The sequence below is a fragment of the Populus euphratica genome, unplaced genomic scaffold, assembly GCF_000495115.2.
Source record: "Populus euphratica unplaced genomic scaffold, PopEup_1.0 scaffold41.1, whole genome shotgun sequence".
NCBI classification, from domain to species: domain Eukaryota; kingdom Viridiplantae; phylum Streptophyta; class Magnoliopsida; order Malpighiales; family Salicaceae; genus Populus; species Populus euphratica.
In genome coordinates, this window is record NW_011499868.1 from 1965350 (window position 1) to 1980224 (window position 14875).

At 31.8% G+C, this 14875-nt stretch overlaps 3 protein-coding genes across 3 annotated transcripts; all 3 read left to right on the plus strand.

The window, feature by feature from the left end:
* Positions 1-3286: 3286 nt before the first annotated feature.
* LOC105126697 (aminotransferase ALD1-like) lies at positions 3287-4992 on the plus strand. The gene has a single exon (XM_011027638.1). It carries the CDS (start codon positions 3343-3345, stop codon positions 4663-4665), a length of 1323 nt encoding a protein of 440 aa, XP_011025940.1. The 5' UTR covers positions 3287-3342; the 3' UTR covers positions 4666-4992.
* Positions 4993-7286: 2294 nt separating this feature from the next.
* On the plus strand, positions 7287-9276 carry LOC105126698 (60S ribosomal protein L8-3). The gene is made up of 2 exons (XM_011027639.1): positions 7287-7831; positions 8773-9276. The coding sequence occupies exons 1-2, from the start codon at positions 7392-7394 to the stop codon at positions 9113-9115; spliced, it is 783 nt and encodes a 260-aa protein (XP_011025941.1). The 5' UTR covers positions 7287-7391; the 3' UTR covers positions 9116-9276.
* Positions 9277-11287: 2011 nt separating this feature from the next.
* On the plus strand, positions 11288-14222 carry LOC105126699 (60S ribosomal protein L8-1). The gene is made up of 3 exons (XM_011027640.1): positions 11288-11445; positions 12595-13062; positions 13673-14222. Exons 2-3 carry the CDS (start codon positions 12623-12625, stop codon positions 14013-14015), a joined length of 783 nt encoding a protein of 260 aa, XP_011025942.1. The 5' UTR covers positions 11288-11445; positions 12595-12622; the 3' UTR covers positions 14016-14222.
* Positions 14223-14875: the final 653 nt, after the last annotated feature.

Here is a 14875-nt window from a genome sequence, read left to right on the forward strand (position 1 = left end):
CAAATAATATTTTTAATATATATAACCTTATATCTTATTTTTTTATTTGATTCAATCAATTTAATGTTCTATTTTTCAAGATAAAATATCTTATTTTACATTTATTTTTTTATTTTTCAAGTTTTGTTTTTAGATGTTATTAATAGTTATTTATTTATTAACACACATAACTTTTAGTTTATTTAATTTATGTATGCATAAATTTTTGATTTGTTATTTTTTAAAAACTATAAAAATACATTGAAAAAACACACATATATTTTTATAAAAAAATAAAGGTATTTTACCCGTTGTACCGCACAGTAAAGTAGCTAGTGGAGTCTAAAACACGTCGCTGCATGGAACTTCTGGTAATGGGTCTGCATCGACTTTACGTTTTTCCACGTTTTTTATAATAGATTATGTCAAGTTCTGATAATATTTATATTTTAAGCTCCAAGTCTTCTCATTGAAAGACTTTAGATTTTGTAAAATTTAAGTACTAATTTTGTTTGTTGAAGTTGAAGTTCTGTTCTTTATCTGCTAGTGTTAGGTGTTTACTTAGTTTATTGCCCAATAAACATGAACATGTGATGTTTACTCAGTTTCTTCAGTCTTTCATATCAGCACAAGTCATTTTCACTGAAGTTTGTTTTGCAGCTTCTGGGTGCTCAACTTTCCTGTCATTTTCTTCTGGGTGAGTGTGCTTTCTAAATTTGAGCTCCATTTGAATACATTTTGACAAGTTTTTAGTCAGTTTTAAGCATATTATGATTAATTGCTTGGAAGGTACTTGAACATTGATTTGTCAATATGTGTTTTCAATTCATGAATGTTAATTTCGCTTATAAATTCCGCGAAACTTCTGAAGATTTTGGAATTTTGGGGTAGATGTTTTGGAGAAAGTACTTTCACCTGCCTGTTTCGATTGCGTTGATCCTGCTTCGTGATTTTCAATTTGTTCGACGAAATGCCTGAGAGAGGAAATTAATACTCTCTTCACTTGTCAAAGAGGTCACGGGGTAAGTGCATTCCTAGTCATATTTGTTTTTGTGTTTTAAATTATTTTAATATATTAATATCAAAAATAATTTTTTTAAAATAAAAAATATTATTTAAACACACATTAAAAAGTTATTAATATTGCAGGAGAGTACAATATAAAACCATTTCCTAGAGTTATCTTGCTGGCTTAACCTTCTAAGTTAAGTGGTCTAGTTATGTTCATAATTGTAAAAGGGCTAAATTTATTATAAAATAATATAAATTATATTATGATATTTTATTTAACAATTTAAATTATTAAATTAAAATAATTTTTTATTATGTTATTAGAATTTTAATATCTAAATCAACGATTACGAGTTTAAATCTTAGCATTTTTATTTATTTAATAAAAATTAAGTATAAGATAATATGAATTTGTAAAAAATTTAAATTTAAAGTTTATAAATCATATTTTAAAATTTTATACAACAATTTAAATTATTAAATTAAAATAATTTTTTATTATGTTATTAGAATTTTAATATCTAAATCAATGATTACGAGTTTAAATCTTAGTATTTTTATTTATTTAATAAAAATTAAGTATAAGATAATATGAGTTTGTAAAAAATTTAAATTTAAAGTTTATAAATCATATTTTAAAATTTTATACAACAATTTAAATTATTAAATTAAAATAATTTTTTATTATGTTATTAGAATTTTAATATCTAAATCAATGATTACGAGTTTAAATCTTAGTATTTTTATTTATTTAATAAAAATTAAGTATAAGATAATATGAGTTTGTAAAAAATTTAAATTTAAAGTTTATAAATCATATTTTAAAATTTTATACAACAATTTAAATTATTAAATTAAAATAATTTTTTAATATAATCTTATCTTACAAGTCTAAAAGATTGAGATAACTGAAGTATCCAGTGTATGATTGAGAAGCAAGCACAGGGGCCACCACCCGTGCACCACCCTGATCAGAAAACATATTATCATCTTGTTTGAGCTGGTAGTGTTCTTGTCCTTATTGAAGAGACGATATGATCAAAGGAAATACCAATGCAACTTGGTTAATTGTCCGTGCATTTACGCAAATCAAGATGATGGCACAAATGGAAAGGTGTGAAGAGGAAACGGGGAGGAAATTGGGTGGATAAGGGGAACCTAGACGAGTCATGAGATGATAATATACAATTATGGATTAAATGCATGGATTAGCTCAACATTTGTTTGTCATGAATCATTTCCATTTAAATATTTAAGATAGACTTTTTTTTTTTTTAAGATTAACTTGGATGTCCGGGTCAGCTTTCGCGCATCACGACTAATTCCATGGATCCTGAAGTTAACGATTATGTAAACCTCCAGTAACCATCATATAAGCAACTAAGAACTCGAACCTGAGATCACAGGGGAAGCAAACCCCTTGATCCCAAGTACTTACCACTTGACCACGTTATAGACTTCTTGATGTCAAAACTTCAATGAATCTACTCTATACTAAATCTTATCAAATAAAATAGACATGATATGGCCACATGGTCACAAAACTATGATATTATATTAAAATATCATCTCAACTTAACTCATAAATTTATGATATTAAATAAAATTTTAGATTATAATTTTTATTAATCTTTAAAAAAATTAATAGAACAATTTTATATATTTTTGCTTTGAAGGATTAAGATTGTATTTGTTTTTTATTGGTTTTGTATTTTCAGTTAAACAAATATAGTAAGGTATTTGGTAAAGTTTGAAACGTATTTTTTATATATTTTTTAATTAAGTTTTGTAAAATCTTATTTGTTTTTACATTTACTTTTGAAAAAAATTAAATTTTTTTTATTTGCTTTAAATTGAAATATTTTTTTATGTTTTAATATTATTTTAATATACTGATATTAAAAATAATTTTTTAAATAAAAACATATTATTTTAATATATTTCTAAATAAAAAACACTTTAAAAAATAATCATAATCACAATTTTATCAAATATTTTATATATATTTTTTACTATATATAAACTTTAACCATAAATTATATTAAATACATATCTAAATCCAACTACCAATGACAAACCATATTTTTTTAAACCATAAACATAAAAAATTACTTCAAAAAAGAGACACACTCGAAGTTACCAACTATTGCGGAAATTTCTGTAGTGGCCGCCTTGAAAATAATTGAGGTCGAGGGTGACATGATTATGACGCATTTTTTCTAGTGCTGAATGACAGCAGCTTGCGTCTATATATTTCTCGATGTACAGGGGTGGTGTTCATGCCACCGCTCGTTTCGCATCTGAGAGAAAACTTTGAAAGAGTTGGGACTGAGGAAAAAATCCTAATCCAAAATGTACAATTCTACAACTGGGAAGTCTATGTCATGTAGAGATTTCATGCGGCCTAGGTTTATCCAGGCCAGTTCGAAAACCCAAAAGGAGGGAAGTGCTGGCAATACAAAGGTGCCCCGCAATGTCAACATGGAGAAGTTACGCAGTGGCTATCTGTTTCCTGAGATCTCAAAGCGTGAGGTTCAACACATTGAGAAGTATCCCGATGCAAAATTGATAAGCCTTGGAATTGGCGATACCACAGAGCCCCTACCGGATATCATAGCTTCAAGCATGGCAAATTATGCACTTTCACTTTCAACGGCAGAAGGTTATAGAGGGTATGGAGCTGAACAGGGCAACAAAGCCTTGAGGAAAGCTATTGCAGAAACATTTTACAAAGATGTTCAGATAAAGGAAACAGAAGTTTTCGTGTCAGATGGCGCACAGTGTGATATTCCTCGCCTTCAGCTGCTCCTCGGTTCCGATGTGTCAATAGCCGTGCAGGATCCATCCTTTCCAGCATATGTAGATTCAAGTGTCATAATTGGTCAAGGTGGTGATTTTGAAGATAAATATCGGATGTATGGGAACATTGAGTACATGAAATGTGTGCCCCAGACAAACTTTTTTCCTGACTTGGCTAAAACTTCACGATCTGATATAATTTTCTTTTGCTCTCCGAATAATCCCACCGGACATGCAGCAACGCGACAGCAGTTGGAGCAACTTGTGAAGTTTGCTAAGGAGAATGGATCGATCATAATTTTTGACTCTGCCTACGCAGCCTATATCAGTGATGATTCTCCTCGGTCGATCTTTGAAATTCCTGGGGCAAGAGAGGTTGCGATTGAAGTTTCATCTTTCTCTAAATTCGCAGGGTTCACTGGCATTCGTCTTGGCTGGACAGTTGTTCCTGAAGAACTGTCCTTCTCAAATGGTTTTCCCGTAATAAATGACTTTAATCGCATTGTATGCACCTGCTTCAATGGAGCATCAAGCATATCTCAGGTTGGTGGACTGGCATGTCTTTCCCCAGAGGGTTTCGCAGCTGTGTGTTCCATTACTGACTACTACAAGGAGAACGCAAAAATACTGCTCAACACTTTTGCTTCTCTTGGTCTCAAAGTATATGGTGGTAAAAATGCTCCTTACCTCTGGGTACATTTTCCTGGTTCAAAATCTTGGGATGTATTTACTGAGATTCTGGAGAGGACTCATATAATAACCGTTCCAGGTTCTGGTTTTGGTCCAGCAGGTGAAGAGTTCATGAGAGTCTCTGCTTTTGGACACCGAGAGAGTATCCTGGAAGCCGCGAGGAGGCTGGAAAACCTTTATTTGTAGAAAGGAAAAACTCGATGGTTTCTGCCTCTTCTATCTATAAATATCGAAGTACTTTTTTTTTCAGTTTACCATATTATTGGCTCGGAAATCCTCCATTTGCATGGGATGTAGAGACTATATAGTCTTTTACATCATGCAGGCCGCTAATTAATGTTCTTGTTTTTCACCTTGTTTGTTAGAACTGGGAATAAGGCAGCTCATTTCATGGCTTCGCAGGTGGAGAGAGATACAAATGCAGTTGCGTTCTTGAATAATCATCCTTTGTTTTCGATGATATGCAGTGATTTGTATCTTTGCTGTACTGCCTTGTTCTTGGTGAAATGAAAACTCAGCTATCAGTTTCCTCTCGTGAGGAGGCATCTACTCCTGTCTGCTTCGTTCTCCTCCTCCTCCTCCTCCTTTTTTATGAAAACTCAGCTATCAGTTTCCTCTCGTTAGGAGGCATCTACTCCTGTCTGCTTCCTCCTCCTCCTCCTTTTTAATTTTTTAATTAATTTAATTTTAGTGAATTGTGAAAATTCTTGGCTAAACGTCTGGTTAATATCTCGAATAAAAATGCACAGCCGATCTAAGCTGAATAGGAATCTTGGTAAAATTACAAATAGATTGTTTAAAATATTTAAAAAATATTTTTTATGTGTATTTAACAGATGAAGCGGTGAGTAATTTTGAGGTTTTTGTTAAGTGAGGATAAATTTTATTTTTTAAAGTATAATTGATAAATATATTTTATTTATTCTTCGGGTTTTCTTTTAAGTAAAGTTTTTAGACTATTATCTATATGTTTTGGTCAACTCTGTAAATATAATTTCTGTTTATTTCTTCAATCAAATATATATTGTTTTTATACCACACAGTAATCAAACAATAACAGAAAAAAAAATTGGATTAATAACAATATGGATTTAATTGCTTATAAATACAATTTCAGACCACATAGTTTTTCCTTTCTTTTGTTTTTTTTATTAATTTTAATTTTCCTACCTAGTTTACTGTGGCCCACAAAATAATGTCAATTGAACACTTAATAAAAAGATCAACTGTGCTAAGCGTCGTCATGGCCATATAGTTTTTCCTCTTTTTTTATTCTGATTTTCCACCAATTCAACTATGCTCCCACAATAATGTCAATTGGACATTTAATGAAAATATCATTAATTAACTAGTTATTTTAGTTTTATTTTTTAAAAATTTATAAAGTATAACCTACAGAGGATGTAGAGACAGCAAAGTATATACATGTTAACTTTTATAATTATAAATATTCAATTGATAAATTTTTAAAAATACAAATCCTCAAATAAAAAATAAAATCACATGGTCTCAAATTTAAAAATAAAAATACAAAAACTAGATTTTAAATAAAATAAAAAATAACCATGCACACTTATCGTATATATTAGATCTCACATGCCAATTTAATGAAAAAATATATATATTTGATGAGGAAATGTAATAGATGAATTTGATTATAAAATTTTTAAATTTCTCGTTGCAGAGACACTCACACATGTATATAAAAAAATAGCACATCAAATCTCTAATAGTCTTTGTGAAATATAAGCTATCCAAGAATGCAAGGTAGATACTTGTTAGCTTTTAAAATTAAAAGCACTCAATTGATAATTCCTTTTTTTAAAAAAAAAATATATAATAAAAAGTAAAATTAATTGAAAAAAATTATCTCCACCGTTTTTAAAAAAAAAATATATAATAAAAAGTAAAAGTAATTGAAAAAAATTAGCTCCACTGGAAGACATGATCCTCTTTTAACTTCTTGACACTAACATTAGGGGTGAGCAGAAAAAATAAAATATTTATTAAATTAAGATAACTAAAAAAAATAACTAAAAAAATAAATTATAAAAAAAATTGATTAAATTTTTTAAAAAACTGATCAGTTCAGTTTTAATTTTATAAACTTGAAATCAAAAAAATTAAGTCAAATCAGATTTTATAAACTTGAAATAAAAAAAATCGAGTCAAATAAAAAAAAATCAAGTAAAACTCAATCCAAACTAGAAAAATCAAGTCAAACCGGTTTAAGTTGGTTTTTATTCTAAAAAACCAAATTGAAATTGATTGATTAGAATTAGTTTCAGTTTGATTTTATTTTTTTAATTAATTTGGTTATTTATTTTGATAAAAACCAAACCGAACTAACAATAATCACCCCTACCAACATCTAGATATATATATTTCTATAAATATCATTGGGAATTGAAAAGTATAGATAAAAATTTCGTAAAATAGTTTTAAAATACATTTAAATGCAATGATACATTCTTGAAGATTTTCAAAATCTATGTTTATCTCTGTCCCTTTCTATTTATATTTATAGAGAATTATTAGATATATCCTGCTCTTCCTTCCCAACTACATATGGATCCCATCATTAAAAAAATTTACGTGGGATAGGAGTGTATAGTTATATTAAATATTTTTTCTTTAGTTAAAAATTAATGAAATTAATTTTGTAACTCCATTCAGTACATGAATAAAAAAGAAATTATTTTCATCATGGGTCAATCCACTCAAATGGGCTTTTCTTCCATACCCACAAACCCAAATTCATGGCTACAATTTCTAAACCCTAACACAATGGCACAACCACCCTCTAACCCATCCTCCTATATATCCGGATTCTCGAAACCCTAATCCTTATTCCTTGAGTCTCTAACTCTGAACACTTCGGCAGCCGCTCACTTCACACACAGCCACCACGAATGGGTCGTGTAATTCGTGCCCAGCGTAAGGGAGCTGGCTCCGTTTTCAAATCCCACACCCACCACCGAAAGGGTCCGGCAAGGTTCAGGTCTCTGGACTTCGGTGAAAGAAATGGTTACTTGAAAGGTGTTGTCACCGAAATCATTCATGACCCGGGTCGAGGTGCTCCATTAGCCCGGGTTACTTTCAGACATCCCTTTAGATATAAGAAGCAGAAGGAGCTTTTTGTGGCTGCTGAGGGTATGTATACTGGACAGTTTGTATACTGTGGAAAGAAGGCTAATTTGATGGTTGGGAATGTCCTGCCTCTGAGATCTGTTCCTGAAGGAGCTGTTGTTTGTAACGTGGAACATCATGTTGGAGACCGTGGTGTTTTTGCTAGAGCTTCCGGGGATTATGCTATTGTTATCAGTCACAATCCTGATAATGATACCACCAGGTATTACCCAACCTCTTACTTTATTTGTTTTTTTTTTTAAAATTTCGTGGGTTCGTTTCATTTTGTGATTTTATTACTGGGTTTGAGCTTGACGATGCTCGATAATAACTCTGTTTTGGATCTGAAGTGGGTTTTTGTGTTTTTTGTTGTAATGAAGTGAGAAGCTGCTTGTGTAAGGTTATAACTTGGGTTGAGAAATATGGTTATAGTGGGAATGGTTTAGTGTTTTGATTAATTAGCTCAGGTATTTGGTTGACAAAATAATTGATTTTTTTCCCTATGAACATGCAGATTCTGTCTGGTTTCGAAATGAAACTGTATCATTGTTTATTTTGTTTTTGCTATACTGCTAGTGTATTCTACATCTTAAAGTTTATGTTTGTATTGTTATTGGTCCGTGGATTGCTGTGGAGTGATTAGAGTGTATAAGGATTTGAATATGTGGTTATGTGTAATGTAACGGGTTTTTCATGACGCTGGTGAACCTTTTTTCTCTAAATTTAGCTTACTGATTTTACTCGCAGACTTACAAAGACGAACACTTGCATTTTATGACTTGTTTTTTAGATCCAGCATCTAATTGATTTGAAAATAATGTATTTTGATTGCTGGTTTTGAATTGCTTTTATCAATGGATCGATGCACATGTAATGTCTTTTATGTCAAGTTTTTTCGTTGTTTTGAACTTCTTGGTAGCCTATGTTTCATTTCGCTGCAGTGGCCTGTGTTAAATAATTCTGCCATGATGACTATCCTTTGTTTGCAAAGGACATGTTTATGTTTTCGAGCTTGTAGATTTTTATGATTTTGATTATCTTGTTAATTTGACAAGATCGGTGACAGATATACGCCACCATGCCAGTGGTCGAATTTTTTAGCATATTTGCATCTCTGTATGTAAGATAGTTTTGCTAATTATATGTTGGGATTATTCCTTGCAGGATCAAGCTCCCATCTGGCTCCAAGAAGATCGTTCCAAGTGGCTGCCGTGGAATGATTGGACAGGTTGCCGGTGGAGGAAGGACTGAGAAGCCCATGCTGAAGGCTGGTAATGCTTACCACAAGTTCAGGGTGAAGAGGAACTGCTGGCCTAAGGTGCGTGGTGTGGCTATGAATCCTGTTGAGCATCCTCATGGTGGTGGTAACCATCAACATATTGGTCATGCTAGCACAGTCAGGCGTGATGCTCCTCCTGGTCAAAAAGTTGGTCTCATTGCTGCTAGGAGAACTGGTCGTCTTAGAGGACAGGCTGCTGCCACTGCTTCCAAGGCTGACAAGGCTTAGTGATTTTCATTTCCGTCATATTTTTTGGTTATTGTCGCTGCCTCTTAGATTATTTCAGCACTTCGTGGGATGTCTCGAAAGAAAGTTTTGTTTGGATATTCAAGTTTCAGAGGGCATTCGTTTCCGTCTTTTTAAGATATAGATATCAAATGAATTTATGCGCAACGGGAACACTGTACGGTGATCCGTTGGCGGTGGTTGCAGCACGGTAACTGTAACACCAACCTCGCAATGATGGTGTTCTAATCTCTTTTCCCGAACATAAATGAATCTGAGAAAAAATCAATAATCACTTGCTCTTATCAGCCCTCAGCACAGCCATATCCGATGTAGGGTCTATTTGGGAATTTGGAATGTCTTTTTTGAAATTGTTTTATTTACTTATAAATATATTAAAATTATTTTTTTTATTGAAAAAAATATTTTTAACATTGATCTGTTAAAACTATTCAAAAAATAAAATTAAAAATTGAAGCTAAAAAAAATAAATAAATATATTTTTAAATAAAAATTATTTTAAATAACAATTTTTATTATAATTTTAAACGCCTCTGAGAACAGGCTTCCCTGTAATGCAATCCTTTTGAAATCTTCTTGCTGACTGAAGATACAGGGACTGTCTCATGCAACGATTGAATCAGTCTTGCCATTTTTCATTTATTTTTATTTTAAATTAGTTTTTTATATTTTTTAATTATTTTAATGTATTGGCCTTAAAAATAAATTTTAAAAAATAAAATATATTATTTTAATATATTTCTAAACAAAAATCACTCTAAAAAATAATATTTATGGCTGTCTCAACACCATGGTGTTTCCATTTTATATTTTATTGTTCTCATTTTCTATATTTTTTTAATGTGTTTGTTTATATGTTTTTACATAATTAGTGTTTATATTTCTTTAGAGTAAAAGATTTATTTTCTTTAGATGAAATATTTTTATAAATGTCACTCTGAGCATATATTATCAGGAAAAAAAAATACGAAGAAAAATCTTCATAGCTTTTGTGATGAAAAAAAAGAAGAAACCTCTAAACTTGTAAAACCAAGGTTTTCTAAAATAAGATTTTTTATTTCATATCATATACACAAACAAATTTCTTCTACCATAAATCAGATATTATTTGAGATTATAATCATAGTTATTTTTAATATTTTTTATTTAAAAATATATTATAATAATTTTTTTAATACTAACATATCAAAATGATTTTTAAAAATAAATAAAATTAAAAAACACACTTGATTGAAGAAGTATTAGGAATCACAGATGCTGCAGACAAATCTCTTGCTATCATAGATCAATTGGAGAACAGATAGCACTACCATTTACATCTATAAGGGATTTTAGTCTCCCAATACTACCAATTGTTGCCATCCCCTTTGAAATGATATGATATAAACTGAAGACCTCTATTTAAAATATTTAATATCCCATCGATATAAACATTTAATTTAAAAAGAGAATTATACTTGAAATGACCAGGCCTTGATAATATAAAATAAGTAAAAGGATGAAAAAATCTCATCTATAAAATTAAATAAAAACAATAAAAATGAGTTATTTTCGGCGGTTCTAATTAGAATTTAAGAGAAGGTATTTCAAGGAGAAAAAGAAAAAAACAAATACATTTTATTTTAAAAAACTAATAATAAATGCTTTACATCCTTGTGTAGGCTATATTTGACCCCCCAAATAAAATTTTAAAAATTAAAATAACAAAAAGCAAATAACAAGCTTATTGTAACATAAAATGAATCTATTTTTTCTAAATACGTGCTTCTTTAAAATAATTTTTCAAAATTTAATTTTATCTAACACATAAATTGATCCACAATATAGATTAAGAAAATATTTAAAAAAAAACATGTTAATTTTTTTTTAAAATACATGTAAATAAAAAAACGAGTTTTTTAAAGTTATAATTTTGAATTGCTTTCTAAACAATATTTTATATGAATTTAAATTTTTTATTTAAAATTATTTTTATATTATTTTAATGTGTTAATTTAAAAAATAAAAATATTATTTTAATATATTTTAAAATAAAAAATACTTTAAAAAATAATTATTAACATACTTCGAAAGACATCTACGTCCTCCTGTATTTATCTTTTATAACTTTTTATTCATATTCATAGTTGAAAATATTATATTTATACCCTGCTCTCTGTCTCTAGATATACACAGTAGGAGTTTAGGGTTTCTAAACCTAACTGCTTGCTCTTGTCGCTGCCAACCCGCTCTTTCTCCTTCGGCGGCTTTCTCTGGTCGCTGCCATCCCGCTCTTTCCCCTTCGGCAGCTTGCTCTTGCCTCCACCATTCAGGTAAACATCTGCGCTGTCTGTCAATTAACCCCACAGTTCTTATTCTGGTGCCATAGATATCTTCACCATGCCTAGCTAACCAATACCAGATATTTTAGGACTTTAGATCCCCATTATTGTCCACGACGTAAAAACTACCATAATGTAGTTTGAACTCAAAACTCCATATGCATATGTTTACATCCATTCAACTTTCAGTTATAAAACAACTACGCTGAAATTTTGAAATATCCCAATTTAGCTTTTTGTACATCTCTCGGAAAAGCTAATGTTTTGTTTGAAAAAAATGGATGAACTGATTGGGTAAAAGATTCTGCAAAGAATGGTTAAAACTGGTCGGGTCTCCATAATAAAGTATGTCGAAGAGAGAGCAGAGCAAAAAAGACAGAAAAATTGAGACTTGAATTTCTAGTCATTTTTACGGTATTTTTACGGTTCTGTTGGGTTGGCGCGCCTAGTAACTATAATTTATATCCACTGTTGGCGGGGATTCTTGACTTGGGATAATTTATGGTCTTCTTTATTCATATTTTTTTTGTTGATCAATATGTTTATGTGATTCATTCTTTGTACACCGGCCAATTTGTGAAGAATTTTACAAATTGAATATGATTTTAAATTAAACAAGCATGAATCTTGATCCTCTACTCTGTTTCCTCTTTTTTGACAGTTTTTTTCCTGCTTTTGTTGGCTGTTGCATGTCAAGGAAAAAACATAATCTGTGGGTTTATATGGTTTCTTTTCTTGTAAAAATCTGAAGTTTCATTGTAAATATGACTGCTAAGGTAGGTATTAAGGGGGTTTGTCACATTTGGAATTAAATTAGTATCGTTAATTAGGCATGCTCATTTGATGAAATCATAGTTTTGTTTTAAATTTATTTAAAATTAAATCTTTTATCTTAATTAAAATTAATCTCCATTGTAAAACCAGAATGAATTTATTTCTTAAACTTAAAGAATTTAATTTGGCAATATGAATTATTTTTAACTCAACCAGTCTCCAATGATGGGGTATGAAGAGGTATCAAGCTTATATTATAAATATATAAATCATTTTATGACTTGTTGTGAAAGACTACTTCACTTATTGATCATTAAATAATCCCATATATTCTTCTCATATTCACTCTTTGCCACCTATTTTCAGTTACTTGCTTCACACACAACCACCACAAATGGGTCGTGTAATTCGTGCCCAGCGCAAGGGAGCTGGCTCTGTTTTCAAATCCCACACCCACCATCGCAAGGGTCCGGCAAGGTTCAGGTCTCTGGACTTCGGTGAAAGAAATGGTTACTTGAAAGGTGTTGTCACCGAAATCATTCATGACCCGGGTCGTGGTGCCCCATTAGCCCGAATTACGTTCAGACATCCCTTTAGGTATAAGAAGCAGAAGGAGCTTTTTGTGGCTGCTGAGGGTATGTATACTGGACAGTTTGTATACTGTGGAAAGAAGGCTAATTTGATGGTTGGGAATGTCCTGCCTCTGAGATCTGTTCCTGAAGGAGCTGTTGTTTGTAACGTGGAACATCATGTTGGAGACCGTGGTGTTTTTGCTAGAGCTTCCGGGGATTATGCTATTGTTATCAGTCACAATCCTGATAATGATACCACCAGGTATTACCCAACCCTTTACTTTAGTTGTTTTGTAAAATTATTTCGTGGGTTTGGTTCATTTTGTGATTTTATTGCCGGGTTTGATGTTTGACAATGTCTTATAATAAATATGTTTTGGATCTGAAGTGGGTTTTTTTTTGTTGCTGTAATGAATTGACAAGCTGTTTGTGTGAAGGTACTTGGGAGTGTTTTATAATAAATATGTTGGATATGTAGTGGGTTTTTGTTATTTTTGTTGTAATGAATTGAGAAGCTGTTTGTGTAAACGTTATAACTTCGGTTGAGAAGTATTTTTAGAGTGGAATGGTTGTGTTTTGATTAATTGGCTCAGCTATATTGCTCTTTGTTGCCTATGTTTCATTTCTCTGCTGTGGTCTGAGTTAAATAATTCTGCCATGATGGTTATCCTTTATTTGCAAAGGAATGCTTTAGTTTTCATGCTGGTAGATTTTTATGATTTTGTTTCTCTTGTTAATTTGACAAGATCGCTGACAAAGATATATGCCACCATGCCAGTAGTTGAAGTTTTTATCATATTTGCATCTCTGTATGAAAGATCTCTGTATGAAAGATAGTTTTGATAACTATATGTTGGGATTATTCCTTGCAGGATCAAGCTCCCATCTGGCTCCAAGAAGATTGTTCCAAGTGGCTGCCGTGGAATGATTGGACAGGTTGCGGGTGGAGGAAGGACCGAGAAGCCCATGCTGAAGGCTGGTAATGCTTACCACAAGTTCAGGGTGAAGAGGAACTGCTGGCCTAAGGTGCGTGGTGTGGCTATGAATCCTGTTGAGCATCCTCATGGTGGTGGTAACCATCAACATATTGGTCATGCTAGCACAGTCAGGCGTGATGCTCCTCCTGGTCAAAAGGTTGGTCTCATTGCTGCTAGGAGAACTGGTCGTCTTAGAGGACAGGCTGCTGCCTCTGCCGCCAAGGCTGACAAGGTTTAATGATTTTCATTTCTGTCATATCTTTTGGTTATTGTCACTGCCTGTTAGATTATTTCAGCACTTTCTGGGATGTTTCTAACGACAGTTTTGTTTGGATATTCAAGTATCCGAAGTCTTTTTTTTTTTTGACTATTTTAAGATTATAGATATTTTGAATTCGTACTCAAGTTGGATTTTCAATTATCTCTGCCTGGCATGAATGCATTCGTAATTTGTCTTATCTCATATGTATGGCTAGAGTTTCACTCTGCAACTCAACCACGTTGTTTACAATAATATTTTCTTGAGGTCTGTGCATGTTCAATCTCGATGGGGTAAATGTTTGATGGTGGCAATTATCCTGTGACATTGTTTCCTTTGCGAGGGAAAACTATATAGTAACGAAATCTGTTTGTGGTGGTGGAGGTGGCATGGTGGCTGTAACCCTGTAATGATGGTCTTCAACCCTTAACACAGCTATACCTGATGTAGAGAAGTTCTTTGAACGAAGGCAAGAAAAAGAGAAGGCCTCTACTTCCTTTTTTGGTTTTAAGGTCCTTTCGAGCATATGCTTTCTCATGCCTTTCTTGCAAATTTGTCTACTTGCACGATTTTGTTAAATGACTTGTGCAAAACATGGGCATGTTGATGAATTCTAGCATCAATATTCTGCTTGAAGGCCTGAAATCCTGCAGAAAGTTTGGCCGTAACCGAAGGAACGCCTAGACGTTTAACAGGCAACAATCCTTCTAAAATCTTGAATCGATAAGAACTGGGTCACCGTGTAATTAATCTCCAAATATGTTTGTGGATGGGATCGTAGCTTCTTGTTGCTCCTGCAACATAGGATGATGCTACCTCCGCTATTATCATTATTCCCG

Bases quoted from the DNA above. Each gene is read 5' to 3' on its own strand.
- LOC105126699 (XM_011027640.1), top strand. From the start codon at position 12,623: ATGGGTCGTGTAATTCGTGCCCAGCGCAAGGGAGCTGGCTCTGTTTTC. The intron at 13,063-13,672 runs GTATTACCCAAC...TATTCCTTGCAG, and splicing joins CCTGATAATGATACCACCAG to GATCAAGCTCCCATCTGGCT.
- LOC105126697 (XM_011027638.1), top strand. From the start codon at position 3,343: ATGTACAATTCTACAACTGGGAAGTCTATGTCATGTAGAGATTTCATG.
- LOC105126698 (XM_011027639.1), top strand. From the start codon at position 7,392: ATGGGTCGTGTAATTCGTGCCCAGCGTAAGGGAGCTGGCTCCGTTTTC. The intron at 7,832-8,772 runs GTATTACCCAAC...TATTCCTTGCAG, and splicing joins CCTGATAATGATACCACCAG to GATCAAGCTCCCATCTGGCT.